The 20965-nt window shown below is 36.6% G+C and overlaps 3 protein-coding genes across 4 annotated transcripts; 1 reads left to right on the plus strand and 2 right to left on the minus strand.

The window, feature by feature from the left end:
* Window positions 1–707: 707 nt before the first annotated feature.
* LOC102578504 (pentatricopeptide repeat-containing protein At4g30700) lies at window positions 708–4526 on the plus strand. Of its 2 annotated transcripts, XM_006343559.2 has the most exons (3): window positions 708–3457; window positions 3965–4031; window positions 4443–4526. In XM_006343559.2, exon 1 carries the CDS (start codon window positions 925–927, stop codon window positions 3298–3300), a length of 2376 nt encoding a protein of 791 aa, XP_006343621.1. In that variant the 5' UTR covers window positions 708–924; the 3' UTR covers window positions 3301–3457; window positions 3965–4031; window positions 4443–4526. The 2 variants fall into 2 exon arrangements, with proteins under 2 accessions (XP_006343621.1, XP_006343622.1); XM_006343560.2 differs by lacking the exon at window positions 3965–4031 and having other exon boundaries at window positions 4443–4516.
* LOC102578178 (cellulose synthase A catalytic subunit 7 [UDP-forming]) lies at window positions 4304–10335 on the minus strand. Its single transcript, XM_006343558.2, has 12 exons — window positions 10207–10335; window positions 9390–9585; window positions 9084–9283; window positions 8780–9000; window positions 8058–8324; window positions 7338–7683; window positions 6989–7252; window positions 6619–6831; window positions 6302–6512; window positions 5976–6172; window positions 5289–5642; window positions 4304–5137 (listed from the first exon to the last, which is right to left on the minus strand). The coding sequence occupies exons 1-12, from the start codon at window positions 10279–10281 to the stop codon at window positions 4556–4558; spliced, it is 3126 nt and encodes a 1041-aa protein (XP_006343620.1). The 5' UTR covers window positions 10282–10335; the 3' UTR covers window positions 4304–4555.
* Window positions 10336–12617: 2282 nt separating this feature from the next.
* LOC102579062 (translation initiation factor IF-3) lies at window positions 12618–19514 on the minus strand. Its single transcript, XM_006343561.2, has 9 exons — window positions 19161–19514; window positions 18140–18179; window positions 17990–18049; window positions 17475–17527; window positions 14658–14713; window positions 14533–14566; window positions 13739–13811; window positions 13555–13647; window positions 12618–13028 (listed from the first exon to the last, which is right to left on the minus strand). The coding sequence occupies exons 1-9, from the start codon at window positions 19421–19423 to the stop codon at window positions 12888–12890; spliced, it is 813 nt and encodes a 270-aa protein (XP_006343623.1). The 5' UTR covers window positions 19424–19514; the 3' UTR covers window positions 12618–12887.
* Between the last annotated feature and the right edge of the window lie 1451 nt (window positions 19515–20965).

Consider the following 20965-nt stretch of genomic DNA (forward strand, 5'->3'; position numbering starts at 1 on the left):
TCGAAGTTGCTCAAATTTACCATTTGTTAGACTATTTTGACATCCTTATTGCTAGCAAATTATCTCGTATTTGTTCTTGTTATTAACGTAGCTCCAACGTGCAATAGATGGAGTTCACTCCACATGTTCTTGTCATTAACTTACACCTTAACTTTTGAGTATGATCTAAAATTATCTCAATTTTTTCCCACCCGGTGTAGGGCTTTAATTTGGGAGAAGTGCTCTCTATCGAAAAAAATTTCATACCCAAAGCTTGAACTGAGACCTCTGATTAAGGTAGGAGCAAACTTATTCGTTGCAATATTTATGGAAGCCGTGTATTTAATTTAGAATAGAAGCGAGCAAATTTATTAATTTTTTCAAAGTCTTTTTGTATCCTAACAAGAACATATTCCCTCTCTTCTCTTTTACAAGTCTAAGTGGGAGTTGCTCATATGATTAACACATTTTTACTTTCAACTATAAGTTTATGAGTTCAAATCATCAAACAAGAAAAAATTGTGGGAGCTTGGATAGTTCTCTATTTACTAGACATGTTTTTAAAGAAATCATGTAAGTTTATTTTATTAAATTACTTTTTTAATTTTTTCTATCAAAAACTCTTTGTAGAAAAGCTTACGTGACTAGTAAAATTATTGTCACGTGTTCTTGAGTTGTGAAAACAACTTCTTACATAAATGACCCTTATGATTCCACTCTTTCTAAACCTTGCAAATAACATACGCTTAATGCATTGGGCTGCCCTTTTCCCGAACCTTGCATATGGGCGGGAATTGAATGATCATCCCGAACCTTGCATATGGCGGGAGCTTAACGCATCGAGCCCCCTTTTCCACAAACGACATTAACAACAATTCCCGCCAAAGCTATTTGTCGTCAGCGCCACTCCACAGTGTACTCTGAGAGTGAAGCAAAAATTCTCAAATGATTTACAGAACCATAGCATCCATTGCTCAAAGAGACAGAAACTTCTTCATAAGCTTAATCAACCAAGCTACAACTCTCTCCCAACTCAATCAAATCCACGCAAATCTCATCCGTAATGGCCTAAGCAACGATCTCATCACAATCACTAAACTAACACACAAATTTTCCGACTTCAAATCCATTTCCAAAGCCAAAAATCTCTTCACCACCTTCAATAACACAAACCCACCTGATCTTTTCCTATATAATGTATTAATCAGAGGGTTATCGCGTAATGGGTTAGGGGTTGAAGCGTTGTCCCTTTATCTTGACCTTCTTAAAGGTAGTAAACTTAAACCTGATAATTTCACTTTTGCTTTTGTTGTTTCGGGTTTTTCGTCATCTGGGTGTGAGAAAGTTGGGATTTTGATTCATGGGCATGTGATAGTTAGTGGGTTTGGTTCGGATGTGTTTGTTGGGTCGGCGTTGGTGGATATGTATATGGGTTTTTCAAGAATTGGTCATGCGTATAAGGTGTTTGATGGAATTCCTGAAAGGGATAGTGTTTTGTGGAATACGATGGTTTCTGGGTTGGTGAGGAATTGTTGTTTTGAGGAGAGTATACAGGTTTTTGGTGATATGGTTGGGAGAGGGACGAAGTTTGATTCGACTACATTGGCTGTGGTACTTACTGCTGTTGCTGAGTTACAGGATTTGAGGAATGGAATGTTGATACATTGTTTGGCTGTTAAGATGGGGTATGATGTTCATGAGTATGTTCTTACTGGTTTGATTTCGATGTATTCGAAATGTGGGGATGTTTCTACTGCTAAATTGTTGTTTGGGATGATAAGAGAGCCTGATTTGATTTCATGTAATGCGATGATTGCTGGTTTTTGTTTTAATAATGAGAATGAATCTTCAGTGAGGTTATTTAGAGAATTGCTTGTTCATGGGGAGAAAGTTAATTCTAGTACTATTGTTGGTTTAATTCCTGTTTCTTGTCCTTTTGGTCATCTGACCCTTACATGTTCTATCCATGGTTTTTGTGTGAAATCTGGGATGGTATCGAATCCTTCGGTTTCTACTGCTTTGACTACAGTTTATAGTCGACTCAATGAAATGGAATTGGCAAGAAGGCTGTTTGATGAGTCCCCAAAGAAAAGCTTAGCTTCATGGAATGCCATGATATCAGGTTATGCCCAAAATGGGTTAACAGAAATGGCTATATCTCTCTTTCGGGAAATGCAGAAGTTAGATATCCATCCGAATCCTGTCACAATCACAAGTATACTTTCTGCATGTGCTCAACTTGGAACATTAAGTATGGGAAAATGGGTCCATGACTTAATAAAGAAGGAGAAATTTGAGTCCAACATTTACGTGTTAACTGCTTTAGTTGACATGTATGCAAAGTGTGGGAATATTGAGGAGGCGCGGCAAGTATTTGACAGCATCACGGAGAAAAATGTGGTTACTTGGAATGCTATGATTTCAGCTTATGGCCTGCATGGATGTGGTCGAGAGGCATTGGTGCTGTTTGATCAAATGCTTCATTCTGGAGTTTCCCCAACTGGTGTCACTTTCCTCTGTGTTTTGTATGCTTGTAGTCATGCCGGTTTAGTAGAAGAAGGTCAGAAGATATTCCATTCTATGAGTCATGATCATGACACTGAACCATTACCGGAACATTATGCCTGCATGGTGGACCTTTTGGGCCGAGCTGGAAAACTAGAAAATGCTTTGGAATTTATTTATGAGATGCCTCTTGAACCAGGTCCAGCTGAGTGGGGTGCATTACTCGGTGCATGCATGGTCCACAAAAATATTGACTTGGCTCGCTTGGCTTCGGATAAGTTATTTGCGATGGACAGAGGAAGTGTCGGATATTATGTTTTACTTTCAAACATCTATTCAGCAGACCGCAATTATTGTCAAGCTGCTTCAGTTAGGAAAGTTCTTAAGAACAAGAATCTAGCAAAGACCCCTGGGTGCACTTTAATTGAGGTCAATAGCTACCAACATGTCTTTACATCCAGCGACCAGTCACATCCTCAAGCAGCAGCTATTTATGCAAAGCTGGAGGAGCTGATGGAGAAGATGAGGGAGGCTGGATTTCACACGGAAACCAGCACAGCATTGCATGATGTTGAGGAAGAGGAGAAGGAGTTGATGGTCAAAGTTCATAGCGAGAAATTAGCTATTGCTTTTGGACTTTTAACTTCTGAACCTAGAACTGAAATCAGAATCATCAAGAACCTAAGGGTTTGTGTGGATTGCCATAATTTCACCAAGTTTGTTTCCAAGGTCACAGACAGGGTTATTGTTGTAAGGGATGCCAACAGATTTCATCATTTCAAAGATGGAGACTGTTCCTGTGGGGATTATTGGTAAAATGGCCTTTTCCTTCCGAGAATGTTTATTCAGCCTTTTGGATCATTATGGAGGTCAGTGGAGCCAATGTATTTTTACATTGTGCTTAGATCCACTTCTTATAGGAACAAGGGCAGCAGGATAGCTCAAACCACTTATCGAATGGGCAATGTCAAAGGTTCTAGTATATCAATGCTATTATTTGCTTTTTATTTAAAGTAGGCAACATAAATTGTCTCATAAGAAAAGCTGAAGCTAAAGGAATCTTTGGCTTGTACAATACCGTTTTGAGTATTATGCAGTTTAGGGAAGAGTGTAATCTATTCTTTGGTCATGAAAACTGGTTGTTTGCAGTGCTTTACACAATTTGAGGTTGTCCGGGTAAAATCAATAAATATCATAATATCTCGCTGATTTTACTCTTACATCAAGACAGCACTTTAGGCCTATTCTTTGACACTGTATAATCAATAAATATCAGTCTGTTATTTCCTTTTCTGTTCCACCCCTTTGTTTAGCATTCTGTAGTTCATTGATTAAATATAAGCTATACAAATGTGTAGAGGAGCAGAATATCAACTGAAAGTTACTTTTGATCAAATAGGTATACCTAGGTTGAGCTCTTAGATACATTTTCCTCATATGATATTCCATGTCCTTCTCTCATTGTTCCAAGTTGTCCTAGGCATTTGATGCGGGGGAAGTTGCTGCGGTGTCTATCTGCTTGAATGCATAGAATATGTTACGAAAAGGTTTGTATGAATTTTTCTTAGATCTTCTTTTGTCTCAATTGTTGACATGCATCTACAAGTGTCAAGTGTTATTTTCATGGAAATTCTTTTTAATTCCCTTAATTTATATATTCACTTACTCTTTTAGATCGGATGAGGGTATGTGGCACACATACTCTTTATTCATTGAGACTTCCCTCAGATATTGTATTGCATCTTTATTCATTAAGTTCAAAGATTAATTACTTGAAAGTTCTGTCAAAACTCATAGTTGGCCATCAAGTGAGAAAAAGTTAGCAGATTGTCTTCAAACACTTCATTAAGCTATATGCAAAATCGAGTACAATTTGAACAATCAAAAAAATTGAGTACAATTTGTACACTAAACAGAACTTCTCACGCTAGGTTTATTCTTTTGTTTGCATATTCCAGTTTGAGGGGTGTACATCAGAGCCCACACAGGGGAGGATACAAGATCCCTGATATATCAAGATGCTTGTGTGCACTCCAAAGAGCATGGCCTTGAAAAGGGAATTATGAGCATGCTAGCAGTTGACTCCACATCGCTTGACATCTGGTCCTTTGGTTTTGAGCACAAATGGATCAATTCGAACCCAGAGCAAGGAAAAGATGGAGGCTAAAAGTATTGACCATATTACAACAATGGTTGGAGTCCTGTTCTGCCTGCCCATAAGACCCTTGAGGAATGGATATAAATGAACAATGACCCAAAAGGCGAAGAAAAGCTTTCCGAAAAGGGGACCCCATGAATTGTATCCATTGTTGATGGCGTCAGAGATTCCGGCTACAACCCCAACCAAGTTGATTATGAGAATTGTTGTTGGAGGAATAAGGAGAGTAGTCCACTTGAAGGCATATAACTCTCCGAAGTCCTCATCATCTGTTGCCTTAGATGTCACAGTAAAGTTGGTATCTATGCCAGCCAAAATCTTGAGAAGACCTTGTACTACAGCAAAAAGGTGGGCAGATACACCTCCAATAACCCAAAATTGCTCATTTCTCCACCATTCCTCAATGCTTACTCCACTCCACCTTAGCTCAAGAATTCCCGTTGTAAAGATAGAGAGGAAAAGAGCAATGAAAAAGAGACTTGCTAACGTGCTTATCTGCATCAATGAAATGCAAGTTCTAGTCAACGGACTATCCCAGAAAGCAAGTGAACTTGTGAAATATGAAGCTACTTAGGTGCAACTGGTGTTCTACGGGTGTTCAAAATTTTAAAGTTATGCCGTTTAAGTAAAAACATCATGTGCTTACCTCTGGCATTATGAATTTCCCAGTGAGCAAGCAGACAGCAGGGAGAGTGCAGTAGGCAAGGAGAGGTAAAGAAGTGAAGGGGTAAATAGTTGTGTTAATGTATGATAATCGTTCTAGCCACTTAAGATTTCCTCCCTTATGGCCATACCAAACTGGGCTATGATGACTGAAAAAGATCTCAACGGAACCAAGAGCCCATCGAAGCACCTGGTTGAGACGATCTGATAGATTGATTGGAGCAGACCCCTTAAATGCAGCTAATTTAGGCATACAATAGACTGACCTCCAACCACGGCAGTGCATCTTGAAACCTGTTAAGATATCCTCTGTGATAGAACCGTATATCCATCCCAGCTGCAAGTTCAAAAACAGTTACTTCAATCAAAGAGATTCATAAAGGTGATTACATTAGAATAGATTATAATTGTTATGTATCTCATGCTAGTACACATACAGGAAGTTTTAAGCATTAATATCCTTCATGCTTCACAAATTGAAATATGCTTGTATCAAAAGCATTAGCATATTTTCTTTAATCACTGTTGTTTTGCGTTAGAGTTAGTTTTCAAAAAGGCTTCTGAAAGGTAATAGTCAAACTCTCAGAATAGTTCTGGTTTTCTTATTTGTTGTTTATCCCTTGTCAACCAAGTTCTTTCTTGCAAGCACAGAAACAAAGATGAACATTACCTCCAAACCCCATTCTGTTTTATCTTCATAGCCACAGCTGATCACATGGATAGCTTCCTTCAACAAGGCTGCTGGGCTTGACGAAGGTGGAACCCCACCTTCAATCATTAAAGTTGAAGTCACAAAAATTGCAGACTGACCAAATTTCTTTTCAAAGTTCATCTGGGACATTAGTAGCTCATTGTCATCGTCAAATCCTGTGGACAGATAGAAAAGAAAAAGAGAAAATAAGGAAAATTAATCTCAAAGGGGATCTTATTTAATAGGCTCCTTTGTTATTTGAAAGTTGAAACTTGAAAATATTTGGAATGTGGATATATGAAAACCTTGAGCATTGGCTGCATCTCCATTGACTTCAGATTTATATTTGTCAAGCTTCTTTTTGCGTCCAAAACATGGACAACAGTCGCAGCTCACCATTCTTGGGCGCTTGGCCCGTTTAGGAGGATTGTAGCCATATAATGCTTGCCTTCTGAAGACACATCCTGTGCCAACATATACTGGACCTTGTATTCCATCTAGGCCTTTCATGTTAATCTGCCCAAGTAGTAGAAATAAGTACATGATAAACTAATCTCATATAAATTCCAAGAATTAGTGTTTTTCTTAGTGTCCTTATGTGCCACATTTTGCTTAATCTTACATCAAAGAAGACTGTGTTTCGGTTGGCATATCTATCGTGCTTGTCTATTCCATCAAATCTTTGAGGAAACTGGACGAAGCAAACTTTTTTGCCCATTTGTGGGTCCATCAAGAAGCACATGGCCTCTCTGGCAGCCTTGCTGTTGTTAAGGTAATGATCACAATCCAAGTTAAGCATAAATGGTGCATTGGTAAGAACTCCTGCAACACGAACCTGCAAGGATCACATTGAAGAATGTTTTGTGATTCTGCAAAATTTCTTGTCGAAATATCTGATGTAGTGTGCATAATGTTTTAAAGTAGATGTGTAAAAATTTTGACGTGCAACTCTGGAGTATTAACTAGCAAATAACAGAAGTTTCCATGTTTACCAGGGCGTTCATAGCACCAGCCTTTTTGTGATGCTGGAAACCAGGCCTTTTTTCACGAGAAACATAAACAAGACGAGGAAGTTCATGTCCATCCACATCAGTTCCTCCACTTTGGCCTAAAAAGACTTGAATCATACCAGGATGGTCCCTGGTATTATTTCCTGGCCATGGTGTTCCATCTTGCATGATCCACCCTCCTGGAGGCATTTTAGTTGCTTTGGCAACTAGTGCATTGACTCTTACCTTGAATTCTTCATACTCTCTCTGTCAAGTACAATGAGATTTGTAATTTGTGACATGGAAAGTTTTATGTAGCACTAGCTGATGAAAGCAAGAGTTCAAGCTTTACCTTCATTGCTCGTCTCTCCTTAACAAATGTTGGCTGGACTTTGTCCTTGAGATAATCAATCTTTAGGGAGAAGTAAAATTCTGGAGCTCGAGGCTCTATAGCAAACTTCTTGCAGAAGGGAACCCATTTTCTAGCAAATTCTGCAGTTTCTGATAGTGCTTCAAAGGTGCACATTGAAGCTCCATCATCAGATAGGTAGCATGAAATTTTGTCAATAGGGTAATCCATTGCTAATATTGAGAGGATTGTATTAGCTGTAACAAGAGGAGGTTCCTTCATAGGATCCACTGTACTGACGAAGACATCTACCGGGGCTAGCATATTTGGTTCTCCTTCCCTCTCATACCTACATCAAAATTTTGGTCAAATATGTATTTCTCTAGTCGTAAAGTTTTTATCTTGAAAAGATTGCTAGAACTTTAAGAAGCCTTTCGACTATGATTTGACTTGCAGCTTTGAAAATTACAATCTCAGTAAGATTAGAGTGCAAATATGATTTGCCATAGTTTCTCTTCTTGTATGTTTTGCCTGAATGCTAAGCTATCTCTTTCATGGAACTTTGATTTTGTTTCTGTCAGTATCTTATATTGTACTGAAGACTTTGTGTAAACAAGGTGTATATATTGGAAATTAACTTGGTATACTATTGGTTTTATGTCCATGCTTAAGGATTAACTTCTTTTTAGTAGTAGGAAGCACAGACTTGCAAAGAATTGTCACCTGAGAGAGAGACGATCAAGGTAAGTCTCACGGTCAATAGGGAACCATTTGGGAAACTGATCAAGGATCCAAGAGAAGGCAAACCAGATCTCACAGATGATAGAAGTTAGCCAGAGACCAATCGCATCATGCACTGGATTCAGAATTCTATAACGAAGGAAGATGGCCAGAATCACCAGCCTAGCTACAATCACCATCCGGTAAGGATTGATCTTGCTTGATGCTATTGGCACTTTTCTTGATAAAGGCTGTCTTGCTTCATCCACCCTGCATTTTCTCACATTGATTAGCTGAGTGCATGTTGCACTTTGTATTAACTATTTTAAGCATTGAATTTATGTGTTTGAGAAGAAATCACTGCAATCTAGTGAATCTGATAGTTATTAGTAATAGCTATACCCGAAATTTTTTCTAACTATACATTTCTGTATATCTATAAGTGCATTCTCATTTTCACTAATTTCTTACTCCTACTGTCATAACTTGTCATATATAATACTCCTTTCACTTCCATTTATGTGAATGTGAATGAGAAAGAAGGGAGTGAATTGAAATAGTCAAATGCTAGTATCTGTATCTCCAACCACAGGAAATAACCAAGAAACAACCTAGATGTGAGCATTTGCTCGTGTGTTATTCCGATCTCCGAAGCCTTAGTATTATGGTTCAAGATATGTATTTGCATAACATTTTCATGTTAAAGATCAATTGGAACTACTTACATGGACATATCAACGTCAGCAGAGTCATCATAATCTTGCCCCACATGTCCTTGCTGCAATTTCCAATCTTCCATTCTTTCTTTCCACCCTCCTTCTTTCTTATCATCCCATCTTGCACTTCCGGATTCAGAAGCTGGATAGGGATGTATCCTTTTGTGAAGCGAAGATCCCAACGTCTGCTCTCCATTTCCATGATTCGATATTGGGAATTCACCGCTAACCTGCGTCCACAAAATGCTTTCATACTCAAGATATTCAAAATTTCTCGTCTTAGTAATATTTGATATGGATTTAATATTCATACCGGATGTGAGCGGGTTCCAGCAATGACAGGAGGGTACTGAGCAGAATCTTCGTCTTCTGGTCCTCTTCCATATGTCATCTTACCATGGAGAATGGTCTCAACTATGTTTCTATTCTTGTTTTGCTCATCATCAACTTTGAATTCATGTTCAATATCGTCAATATCTTCCTCATCTTCATCTCCCGCCACCCTTGGACTCCCTTCAAGCCATCAAATACAATTAAAAACCGAAAATAAATGACACGAACAACCAGAAAAAGTTTGCATGGATGTGAATAGTTTTTATTCATCAAGATGTGTATATACCTTTGAGACGTTTGTATCTGGTCTTGCACTGTGGACACTGTTGAGTTCCTTCCCTTCTCTCATACTCATAGCAAGGCCGACACACAGGGAAACCACACTCATTGCAGGCCACAAAAAGATCACCATCCACTGTTAAGCCTATTTCATCCCCACATATGTCACAAACTTGTCCACTCAAATCCTTCAATGGCTTATGCTGCAGCAAATTAAGGACAAAGGAAGAAGGTTAAAAAAAGAAAGCAACACATTTTTGTCAGTTCTAGGTGTCATGTTGAACATGAAGATGTAATAACAATGCAACACCATAAATTAACTGTTATAGAGACATAAATACAGAAGTTACATTGTTGATATCCCCTTTTATCCCTCAACATCACTTTTTTCCTTGTTATTATTTGAGATAAAGTGCACAGACCTTGTGCTTGAGGGACAAAAAATGTGAAATCTCTCAAACACAAATATCTATATCCACATTGTTATTTCCTACATTGCTCGGACTCTTCAAAAATGCGCTAAGTGCGAAATGTCGGATCCTCCAAAAGTAGTACATTTTCTGAGGATACGACATAAGTCCGAGCAACACAGGTTATTTGTGCACTTCAATGTTAACTTTGGACATTCCAAGAGAATGCCTCAAAGACATTAATTATCTATGTTGCTTGGACTCTTCAAAAATGTGCCAACTGCATGTTGGATCCTCCAGAAGTAGTAGCATCTTTCAGGATCCAACACAGGTGCAGCAATATTTTTGAAGAGTCCGAGCAACATAGGAGTTATTATGTGTGTTAACTTTGAACATTCCAAGAGAATGTCTTACCTCTTCATGGCCATGAATGACGACAAGTTCATTCCGGTTATGAGAACCAGCAACTAGACCTGCACCGGCTTCCATGGCTGAGGATGATTCTAGTGAGAAATGAAGGGTGATGAGAATGGTATATATGGTATTAAAGATTACTTTTTTTTAATGGAAGAAAGAATGTTGATTAGTAGTAATAGTGTCACTTTCTTTATGTATCTTTCTTGTACCTAATATGTGTCCATTCTATGGAAGATGTGTTGGTTGCAGAGTCTCCATTGCCTTTAAGCTAAGCTTCCTCTTCTTTTTTTTTTACCAACAACCATATGCACATTCTCTCTCTCTTGTTAGTATGCCAGCTTCTTTGCTTAAGCTTTTACTTTGGTTGGGATATTTTATTTTTTGTCAAATTAGTCCCCAATGTTTTCAAATGTTGTGTCAATGGTCCTTCACTTTTGAGAGTTACTATTTTGAATTATTGGTTTAAGATGTGTTTTTTTGGTTCAAATCATGATTAGGATAAAAGAGTTTTGCTCTTTACTAATGCTTTCCAAAATTATTTTCTAAATTGGAAAAAAAAAACTTGTTGATTGGTGTCTAGGCTTCTCCATTTGTCCTCAAAAGAAGCTTTTTAATGAAAATATTTGTGGAAAAGTTTACTAAAAAGGTTTTACTTTTTTAACAAGTCAATTTTATGTCAAGTGGAAGAGCCATATTAATTTCTAATTTGGAAAGAAACTTGTTTGGAGTATATTTTTAGCTTTTGTCATTGACAAGTTTTTTTTTAATGAAAATTTTGGAAAGAACATTGCCTAATAAATTTTGAAAGGGCAAAGTCAATGTTATAGATGCATAGAACCTTACCCTTTTTTTTACATGAGCAAAAAAGGAAACTTAGAAAGGAAATAACTCGAAAATATATGTTTTGTTTGGTGGTTTTGGATGAAGAGATCTGAGGTAGTTGAGTTAATTAGTGTTTTTTTTAACCGCTATCTTGATATTTTTTCATTTATTTGGGATATTATTGAACTTAGTTTAACCTTGTAAATTATAGTAAATGGATGCCTAATTGTGGTGGGGTGGGGGGTGACTTGGGTTAGTCTATCAACCTGAAAACTTCAGTATAACTGTCGTTGTCTCAATTGATGGGAGGCGGATTAATCAATGAGAAAGAAACTTTACTTTATACAAACGAATACACCACAAGATTGAAGTTGGACTATTGTCTCTCCCCCATCAAGTTAATTATATTCCTTTATACAAATGGTTATAAATGAGAAACTCTAGTCTTTCAACTATTTGTGACTTTTTTTACACCACTTTTTTAAGTGGTCATTTGCAAGGCACAAGTTATGCCTTATAAGGCAAAAAAGTATTCGCAATGCAGAACTTGATTTCTACAAAACTTATACTTTATGAAATTAGGTCATAGTTAAAAATAATTGTAATCCTCGAATTTTCATTAAATGAAAAGTAGAGACAAAAATTTAGAAAATTACTGATTTGAAGGACAAAAAGTAAAAATCACCCCGAAATAAGGGCAATCCATGCAAAAACTTGCTCTTAAATTTCAACTATTTTTCAATTATTTTGCAAAGGTTAGCGTAAATTGCATGGTTGGCCTTATATGAATAGTAAAACAACATTGCTTGATGAAATAGCAAACTTTGCAAGACATTAATCCTTTTTGTTTGCTATAAGATTGTTTTGCTAAACATTCACTAAATCAATTGTAATGAATTAAGTCAACTATTTGAAAAAGACATTTACAAATAGTCATGAAATGGATACTATATTTGAAGTTCCAACCATAAATATGTCTAGAGGATGCTTGGGCTGCAAAGTACTTCAATTTGAAGTCACCAATAAAATAAGTCATAGAAGGTGTAGATAGAAATTAACAATTGATGGTTCATCTTTCTGATAGGTAAGTTCCTCCTTTGTTATAAAATCCTACCAATACAACAATGAAAAAAAAAACTCTCTTTTTTTTCCCTTTTAGAAAAGGTGGTGTCTAAGTCGGCACTATGTGTGTAATTCGATCAGATACCTACTACCTCTCACCAGCCAGTAGAGGTAAGGGATGACTTTGTTCATTATGACCAACATATGTGAGATAGTTCTATTCACTCCCAACTTAGACATAGAAATGAAGAGTCTATACCTTCAATAAATCAGTAACAACGACCCCATTAAGGTGAAATTGCGCCTGAAGCCATTAGACCGAGGGCACTTGGGCAGCACACTATGCCCAACTAGGGATGTGGTGATATTGTGTGGACATTGGCCACGAGTGTGCGGTTGGTCCTACATGCGAGTCCACAACCTCTACTGGGATTTGTACCCTATTCTTCCACAGTCCATACTCCATACAACCTTAATTGACCGATAGATCACACCCCTGGATGCTTAGAGAATATTCATATTCGTCACGTAAACATCATGTGAAATATAAGTATATAACAAGTGAAGGAAAGCTCAAACTTACTTCAACTTCACCTATTAAATGTTACTACAAAAACTGAATGTTTCTTGCTACTGTTATAGACACTACACAAGTGTACATCCTATTACAGGCTTGTATGTGACTAAATTCTATACAAGACAGATATCAGGGTGCATCTCTCACCTTTCTCTTGAGAATTATATGCATTGAATTATCTGCTAATAACCCCTTATAATAAACTTTCATCTGATGCTCAAACACTGGCTGAAACTTCAGTTGCTGGTTTTTCCTTTTTCTTCGGTTGCTCAGGAGCTTTCTGTACAATAGCCTTATTCGGTACCAAAACTATGAAGACGTTCCTATCCCTGAAATTCTTGTTCTCCTCGGTTGCAAGCTGTGAATAGCACCATAATATCGACGTTAATTAGCCGGAGAGGGAAAAGACTAATTGAGAATACACACTTAAATCGTTCATATAGTCATGTATGCACCAAACTTATTCTTTGATCTACTGATTTTGAGTAACAGTCAAAATATTGGATTTCAAATCCCAATTTATGTTGTTTACAATGTTCGATTACTATCCATTACTCCTTGTTTACTTTTTCCACAAATATTTTCTTCTGATGTGATGATTGATCGCCTCTAAGAAAGAATCAACAATGCTGTAGTCATGATCTAGCAGATAAAATTCGTAACCATCTTCGTTTAGTACCGAAAATGGCAAGACTTTCAGAATTACTATACTGAATATATCTTGGGTTTTACCAATACCTTCTCATGTATGTTTTCATATTAAAGGACCAGGTTGTGATCTTAGTGTTCACGCTTTTAAACCTATTTACATCTTCTGGACACTGCAGGCACAGTGCATCACGACTAATATTTACTTTTTGCGCGAGAAAAAAAATCATGCTTACCTCACCAACATCATTCTGAAAACGCCTAAGTAGCTCAATAGCATTATTTCTGAACTCATTTTCACGGCCTTTTAAGTTCACTATGATTTTTACCTGCAGGAAGTACCAATAAATAACATTTAAACATTAAACCACCAAATTCTCTAAAGTGACTGCATGCTGAAAATACATGATTCCGAGCTACCTTGTCACCATCTTTCAAGAACTTCTGAGCAGCTTTCAAACGCACTGAATAATCGTGAGAATCAATATTATAACTGCAATATCAAAAGAAACCTTCAAATACCAGAAAGAAGACCAAACCAAACAGAAGTGGGAAAACAGGATATAAACAATGTACCATATACTACAACATATTACAGTAAGGATGTTGGTCTTTTACTTCAGAGAAACATTAACATTGAAATGGTTACCGTGTGTTAAACCTAACAACAGGAATAACTTTTCTTCCTGGTAAATTCAGTCTTAACTAGAATGCTGAGAACTACAATATTAGAAATTCCCCTTTTCACCACTTTTTCATGAGACCCTTATCATTCTTTCTTTTTTTGGTACATTGGAAAAGATAAGACCCTTTTATCACCATTAGGAAAGTGTATGAACACAGGGAACACTTAATGCACTTTCTCTCATTGGCCAAAAAAGTAGTAAGTTGATGAGACAAACCGTTTCTGCATTACAACATAGTCCAATGGAAGACAAAATAAGAGACACCTCTCAGGATTTGATGGATGAACATATAGAGGTCTCATTATTTTGCATTTGTATGTAAGGCACTCATCCATAGAATGCACAAAAACATCATATCAAATATAGAATAGCTTTAATACTGAACCGCCAAAAAAAGGAAGGAAGAAAATATGGCCATAGTATCACAACTTTTCACTGAGTAGCCATCTAATGAAGGGACGGAACCATAAAAAGCTAATAATTTCTCAATAAATATCAGTGTTAAGTATACATGATATGGAACCTTACCCCATTTTGAGCTCCTTCAAATCCATGCGGCTGGCTGTCATCGAAAAAAAATTGTTGGTAAAAGGAAGTTACATGGGATCTCTTGTTTCAAAAGAAAAGAAACTTCTAAAAGGTAAGACATGTACCAGCATTTTTCTTTTGCTGCTCCTTTTTCTTCTTTTGCAGTTCATACTTATACTTACTGGCAATAATAAAGCAAAATATCAGTGTGCTAGTGTTTTAGCAAATTCAAAATGATAAGAAATCAGAGGTTTCAAAGTGGGGGAGAATACAAGAAACAATCTAGAGATCACTCATCTACAGTATGCAGATGACACTTTAGTATTTTGTGGAGTTGTAAAGGAGCACATGCTAATTTTGAGTTATTTTAAATATTTTTGAGGCTGTGTCAGGTTTGCACATAAACTGGAACAAGAGTTTCATTTATCCAGTAAACACAGTACCAAATATTGAGGACTTAGCTTACAAGCTTGGAGGGAAAGTAGGTGAACTACCAACAACCTACTTGGGAATGCCTTTGGGGGCTAAGAGCAAATCAAGTGGAATATGAAGTGGTGTAATTGAAAAGTGTGAAAGGAAGCTCGTGAACTGGAAGTGTCAATATCTATCCTCAGGTGGCAGACTAACTCTAGTTAACAGTGTCCTGGATGCCTTGCCATCATACATGATGTCAATATTCCCTATACCAGCCAAAGTAACCAAGAGGTTAAATGCAATTAGGAAGAACTTTCTATGGAAAGGCAATGAAGATAAGAATAAGTATCATTTGGTCAAGTGGGAGGAGTTGCTAGTTAGCAAGAGAGGGGGTGGACTCAACATCAGAGATCTGAGTACGCAGAATAAGAGCTTGATGATGAAATGGTTGTGGAAATTTGCCTCACCAGAAGTATCTCTATGGAAGGAAGTAATAACAGCAAAATATGGCATGGAGGACAAGTGAATGACAGAGGGGGTGACCAGCCCTTATGATTGTAGTGTATGGAGATCAATCAGGAACTTATGGCTACTGGTCAAAGATAGAACAAAATGTAAGGTTGGTAATGGAGAAAAAGTGGCCTTCTGGAATGACATCTGGTGCGGACAGAAGACACTCAAACAAGCATTTCCTGAGCTACATAGTCTAAGTCAAGCACAGGAAGCATCAGTGGCAGACTTATGAACAGGACAAGGGTGGAATTTACATCTGAGAAGAAACTTAAATGACTGGGAAATAACATCCATAGCAAGATTTCATGACACAATGGCTAGGGCTACCAATCTAACAGAAGAGCAAGATAGACTGATATGGAAAGGGGAGAGAAAGGGAGAGTTCACTGTAAGATCTACATATCGAGAATTGAGACCTATTGAAGAGCAGCAAGCAGGATGGCCTTGGAGGATGATCTAGAGAACAAAAATCCCGTACAAGGTGAAGCTGGAGAACAAAAATCCCATACAAGGTGAATTATTTCACATGGCTTTTGGCAAAGGAGGAAGTCTTGACACACGAAAACTTGAACAAGAGGAAACACAACCTTTGCTCTAGATGTTATTTATGCGAAGAACAGGTGGAGACAGTCAACCATCTCTTTTTGCACTGCAAATGGACAGATCAATTATGGCAAATGTTCATTCACAAGAGGAAGATCAAGTGGACAAAACCAGGGAGAATCACAGAAGTTCTAAAATGCTGGAATAGTGATGGAAATGCAGGAAAAAAGGAGGAGAGATGGAGGATTGTCCCAGCATGCATTTGGTGGACAATTTGGAATGAAAGGAATCAAAGATGTTTTGAAGGAAAGAACAACAATATTCAGAAGATAAAGATAAACTGCCTAGGTCTTTATTATTTGTTGGTGTAAGCAAGTAGTAATAGGAAATTCTGAAGATGTTTCTAATGTTATTGACTAGCTGTAACTAAAAGATCTTAGGGCTGGTGTAAGTATAAATTTTTGGAGGGGAACTACACTTTGATGTAGTATACCTGTGGATATATAGAAGTAAATGTTACCTTTCTCAAAAAAAAAAAAAAAATGATAAGAAAACCATGACCAAGATACTCCTTGCATCTAGTCAGCATATAAATTATCTAAATCAGTATGCATAATAATAACTTGCGCTAAGACGTAATCTTCAAGTAAAAATGACACAGTGCATACCTAGGCTAACCCACCTAATTCAAGCAAAATGGTATGCTTTTGAAACTTGCTTGGTTTTATATTATGTTCACAGTTCATTCTCAAAAAAAATAAATTAAATCATTCTCAAAAAAATATTATGTTCACAGTTTCACACAAGCATGGATTCGTAGTTTAACAAATAAAAAGGAATCAAAAGTCAAGCTCAAGTAGATTGGTCTCTGTTATCTGTTTGAAATACCAGATCTCCTAAGGGCAAGTGTGCTACAATGTAATTAAGCTTGGTCTGAACTTTGGTTCTAGAAAGGCATTATGATCAATCATATCAAACAGGAATAATGCACAACCAATTTGAAGCCTAAACAAATGAAAGAATGATGACCAATAGAAACTCTCCCTTCCCTTACTTTTCTTATTGAACCGTCTTGAATATTGTCTACTTCCCTAAAAAGAAAAGTTTTGACAGAAATATATAACTCAAAAGATATCATGATTTTCACTCTTTCAATTCTACTTCTCTATTCTATTTCCAATAACACAAATATCACCATACAACCGTAAGAAATAGTAAACACTCTTAAATCTTATACTAGTAAAACTTTCAAGTAAAACTAGGACTAATGAAATGGAACAAAGGGCACAACAATTATTCCTATTTGTATATCGGTTCCACAATTACTTCTATTAGATGTTTCAAGCTGCAAATTACGACCTTAATCACTCATAAAGCTAATACTCCAATTCCCATTAGATCATTCTAGGAATCAAGAAGTATATATATAATCGAAATTCAGAGAAAAAACACTTCTAATCGATATATCTTACTTGTAATCCATAATTTTGACGACCGGCGGGTCTGCTTCTGGCGATAGAATCACCTACAGATATCCACCAAATGAAACAATAACACAATCAAACCAATATTAACATTATCATAACAAATATTCTGGATAAGCTACTCCTCTAGAAAAGCATAAACACTCTTTTCAGTTTCTTTTTCCTGGATCATATTCCCTTCTAACTACACCTAATAACCTGAAGCAATAGTATTCGATTCTTCCTGCTATCCACCTATTTCCCCAACCAGTACAGAGTACACACTCTTCCTATCAAGATTGATCGTTCCAGTCAACTTTGCCTACTTTAACACTTAATACCTGCTATATTTTGGCCATCTCATGAATAAAATTGTTTTCTTGACTCCACATTTATCATTCAATACAAGATTACTAGAACAAATGAGGCAAACTAGAAGACTACATTGTCACATTTGAGGGATACTTTATTCCCACATAATCACAAAAGCCGAAAAAAGATTTAACAGTCTTACAGAAACATACCAAGTCAAGGCTTGCATCCTCAGCTCTCTGAAGAGCTTCCATTTTCGACACTATCCCCAACTACATAACAAAAATCAATCAGGGCAAAAATATCAGTAATCAATACAACTTTGAAACCAACACAACAAGCAAATGTGAAATCAGACTAACCATGTTCTGCTTATCATCAATGAGCCTAACCTTGTCTGACCTATTTCAAAACACCACAATAATAACACTAAAAAGTTAACATCTTTAGCAAAAAACCATACATTTGAAACCAAACACACACATTTAGCATCACAAAAAACAAATAAAACCAAAAACGAAACAAAAAGGTGAAGAATTTAGCGTAATGTTACACAAGCTGGGTGCACAGCAACTACACAAGAACATGTAAATACCTGATAGTGGAAAATTGAGTGCTTCGTCTTTCAAAACACCACAAGGAAAGCTAAAAAATTAACAACAACAACATACCCAGTGTAACCCCATGGGTCCGGGGAAGGTACTCAGATCTTACCACTAACATAATAGGGAGGTAGGGAGGCTGTTTCTGATAAAATTAACATCTTCAACAAGAAAAACAATACTTCTGAACCCAAACACACACATTTAACATCAAAATAACCAAGAAGACCAAAAACCAAACAAAAAAGGATAAGAATTTAGCATAATGTTACACAAGCTGAGTGTACAACAATTACACAATAAAGGGGCATCCTAGTGCATTTAAGCTCCCGCTATGGGTGGAATCCGGGAAAGGGCCGAACCACAAGGGTCTATTGTATAGTGTCTTACACTACATTTATGCAAGATTCTGTTTCCACCACAACTACACACACCAACATGTAAATACCTGATAGATGAAATATCAAGTGCTTCATCTTCCACAGAACGTGGGGGCGGCTCGAATCCTCCTCTGCCTCCATATCGGGCGGAGACAGTAGCAGAATAGTAGATATGGGATGAACAAGAATGGAGCTCAGGAAAGTGAAATCGAAGTCCAAAAATGGAAGAATTAAGGGCTTAAAGGAAATGGGGGTGAGGAATTAACGTCTTCAACAAAAACCCAATACAATTTAAACCCAAACAAACACATTTAACATCACAACAATCAAATAAAACCAAAAAAGATAAGATTTTTAGCATAATGTTACACAAACTGAGTTACACAAAAACATGTAAATACCTGATAGATGAAATATCAAGTGCTTCATCTTCCTCAGAACGTGGGGGCGGTCTGAATCCTCCTCTACCACCACCTCCTCCGTATCGGGCGGAGATAGTGGCGGAATAGCAGATAAGTGAAGGGCAAGAACGAAGCTGAGGAATATAAAATCGAAGCCCAAAAATGGAAGAATTAAGGGAAGGGAGGAAAAGGGGTTTGTTGGTTAAGGGCTTAGAGCAAATGGGTGTCAAGGTGAAGGAGGTACTAGTGGTGAGACCCGCCATGGACGATGGGGGTGGGTGGTGTTTACAGAGAAGGAGCTAAAACAGAGTGTGGTGGATCTTATCCATATGGCTTAACTCTTTTTTTTTTTTCCTCTTTTGCTCTATTTATATGGTTGATAATTGATAATTCTTATTGGCTCCAAAACCTTTGTTTTATGATTTTAAGTTAAATGGTCAATAGCTAAATATTTCGATTTTTGAATTTTATAGCTAAATTATTAGGTGTGTGAGCTTTTTATTTTAATTATTATGAACTTACTTGGATTCAGTCAAATACTAAAGAAAAAGGAACCTAATTAGACAAATATCTCTATCATATCTATTGAATCTCATTATATTATAATTACATAATCTTTCGTTCGCACTCCTCTCCTCGCTCTCTCCCTCCACGCTTTCCCCTCTTTCTACTACCCCCACCCTGTCCCCTCTCTCTCTCTTTCGACCCTTTTTAAGCTCGGTGGTGACGGCACTAAAAGGCAATTGATGAATGCATCAATACACATTTTGATACCAAATACATGAATATATAAGATATACGATTTTAATTTGTTCTAAATACATTGTATTCACATTAGATATTTGATATCGAATATATTGGATGAAATTGATTTAAACATTGGCACTGAAAACACATAACACATATACATGTACTCTAATTGTGAAATACAAATACATATAAGGAGAGGAAGGGGAGAAGGAGAGAGGCCAATAATAGATACATGTGAATCACGTTTTGAACAAATTACATCTAATTTAACTCACGTGTATTTAAAATACATGTATATATCTTGTCAAATACAAGTATCTAAAATAATATATCTTTTCTAACTAAAAATGTAATTTGCACCAATAATAGTGTGCTTTGTGTTGTTTGCTAAACATTAAGGGGTCGGTTGGTAGCTAGATAAGAAACAAGTTATTCAAGTATTAATGTTTATATAACTTATACGACATTCTGTAATAGATATGAAATAAGTTATTCATGTATACAATTATTTGTATGACTGGTTTATTTTAATAAATGGGCAATGCCCATATTTTGATTTTTTTTAAAATAGAAACCCGCATAACTAATACATGTATAAGTTATGAGAGAAACTATTATTATTTTATGCAGGATAGCTAATAGATATATAACTAATATATGAATAATTAATATTTGCATAAAATGATAGAGAGAAGTATTGAAAATACTTCTAAACTCAACACACATTATTAGTATCATTCATGAATTATTGACAGCCTTAAAACATCCCTTTACTTAACTAACTAAATTTAAATACACCCTCGATATTGCAACACGAGTAAAATACACCCATAAATTCTCACAAAGTTTAGGAGTGTTTTCAACACTTCTCTCGACTTTCCATTAAGAGTCTAATGCTTCTACAAGAGTTTGAGACCACTTGTTATATCACGTGGCAGAACGAGAGTATAATCTAAATTTAGTTAGTCAAGTAAATGAGTGTGTTTAAGGGTGTTAATAGTTCGTAAGATAAAACTAATAATTCGTGCTAAATTCAGAAGTGTTTTTCAATACTT

Source organism: Solanum tuberosum, unplaced genomic scaffold, assembly GCF_000226075.1.
Source record: "Solanum tuberosum cultivar DM 1-3 516 R44 unplaced genomic scaffold, SolTub_3.0 scf00047, whole genome shotgun sequence".
Taxonomy (NCBI): domain Eukaryota; kingdom Viridiplantae; phylum Streptophyta; class Magnoliopsida; order Solanales; family Solanaceae; genus Solanum; species Solanum tuberosum.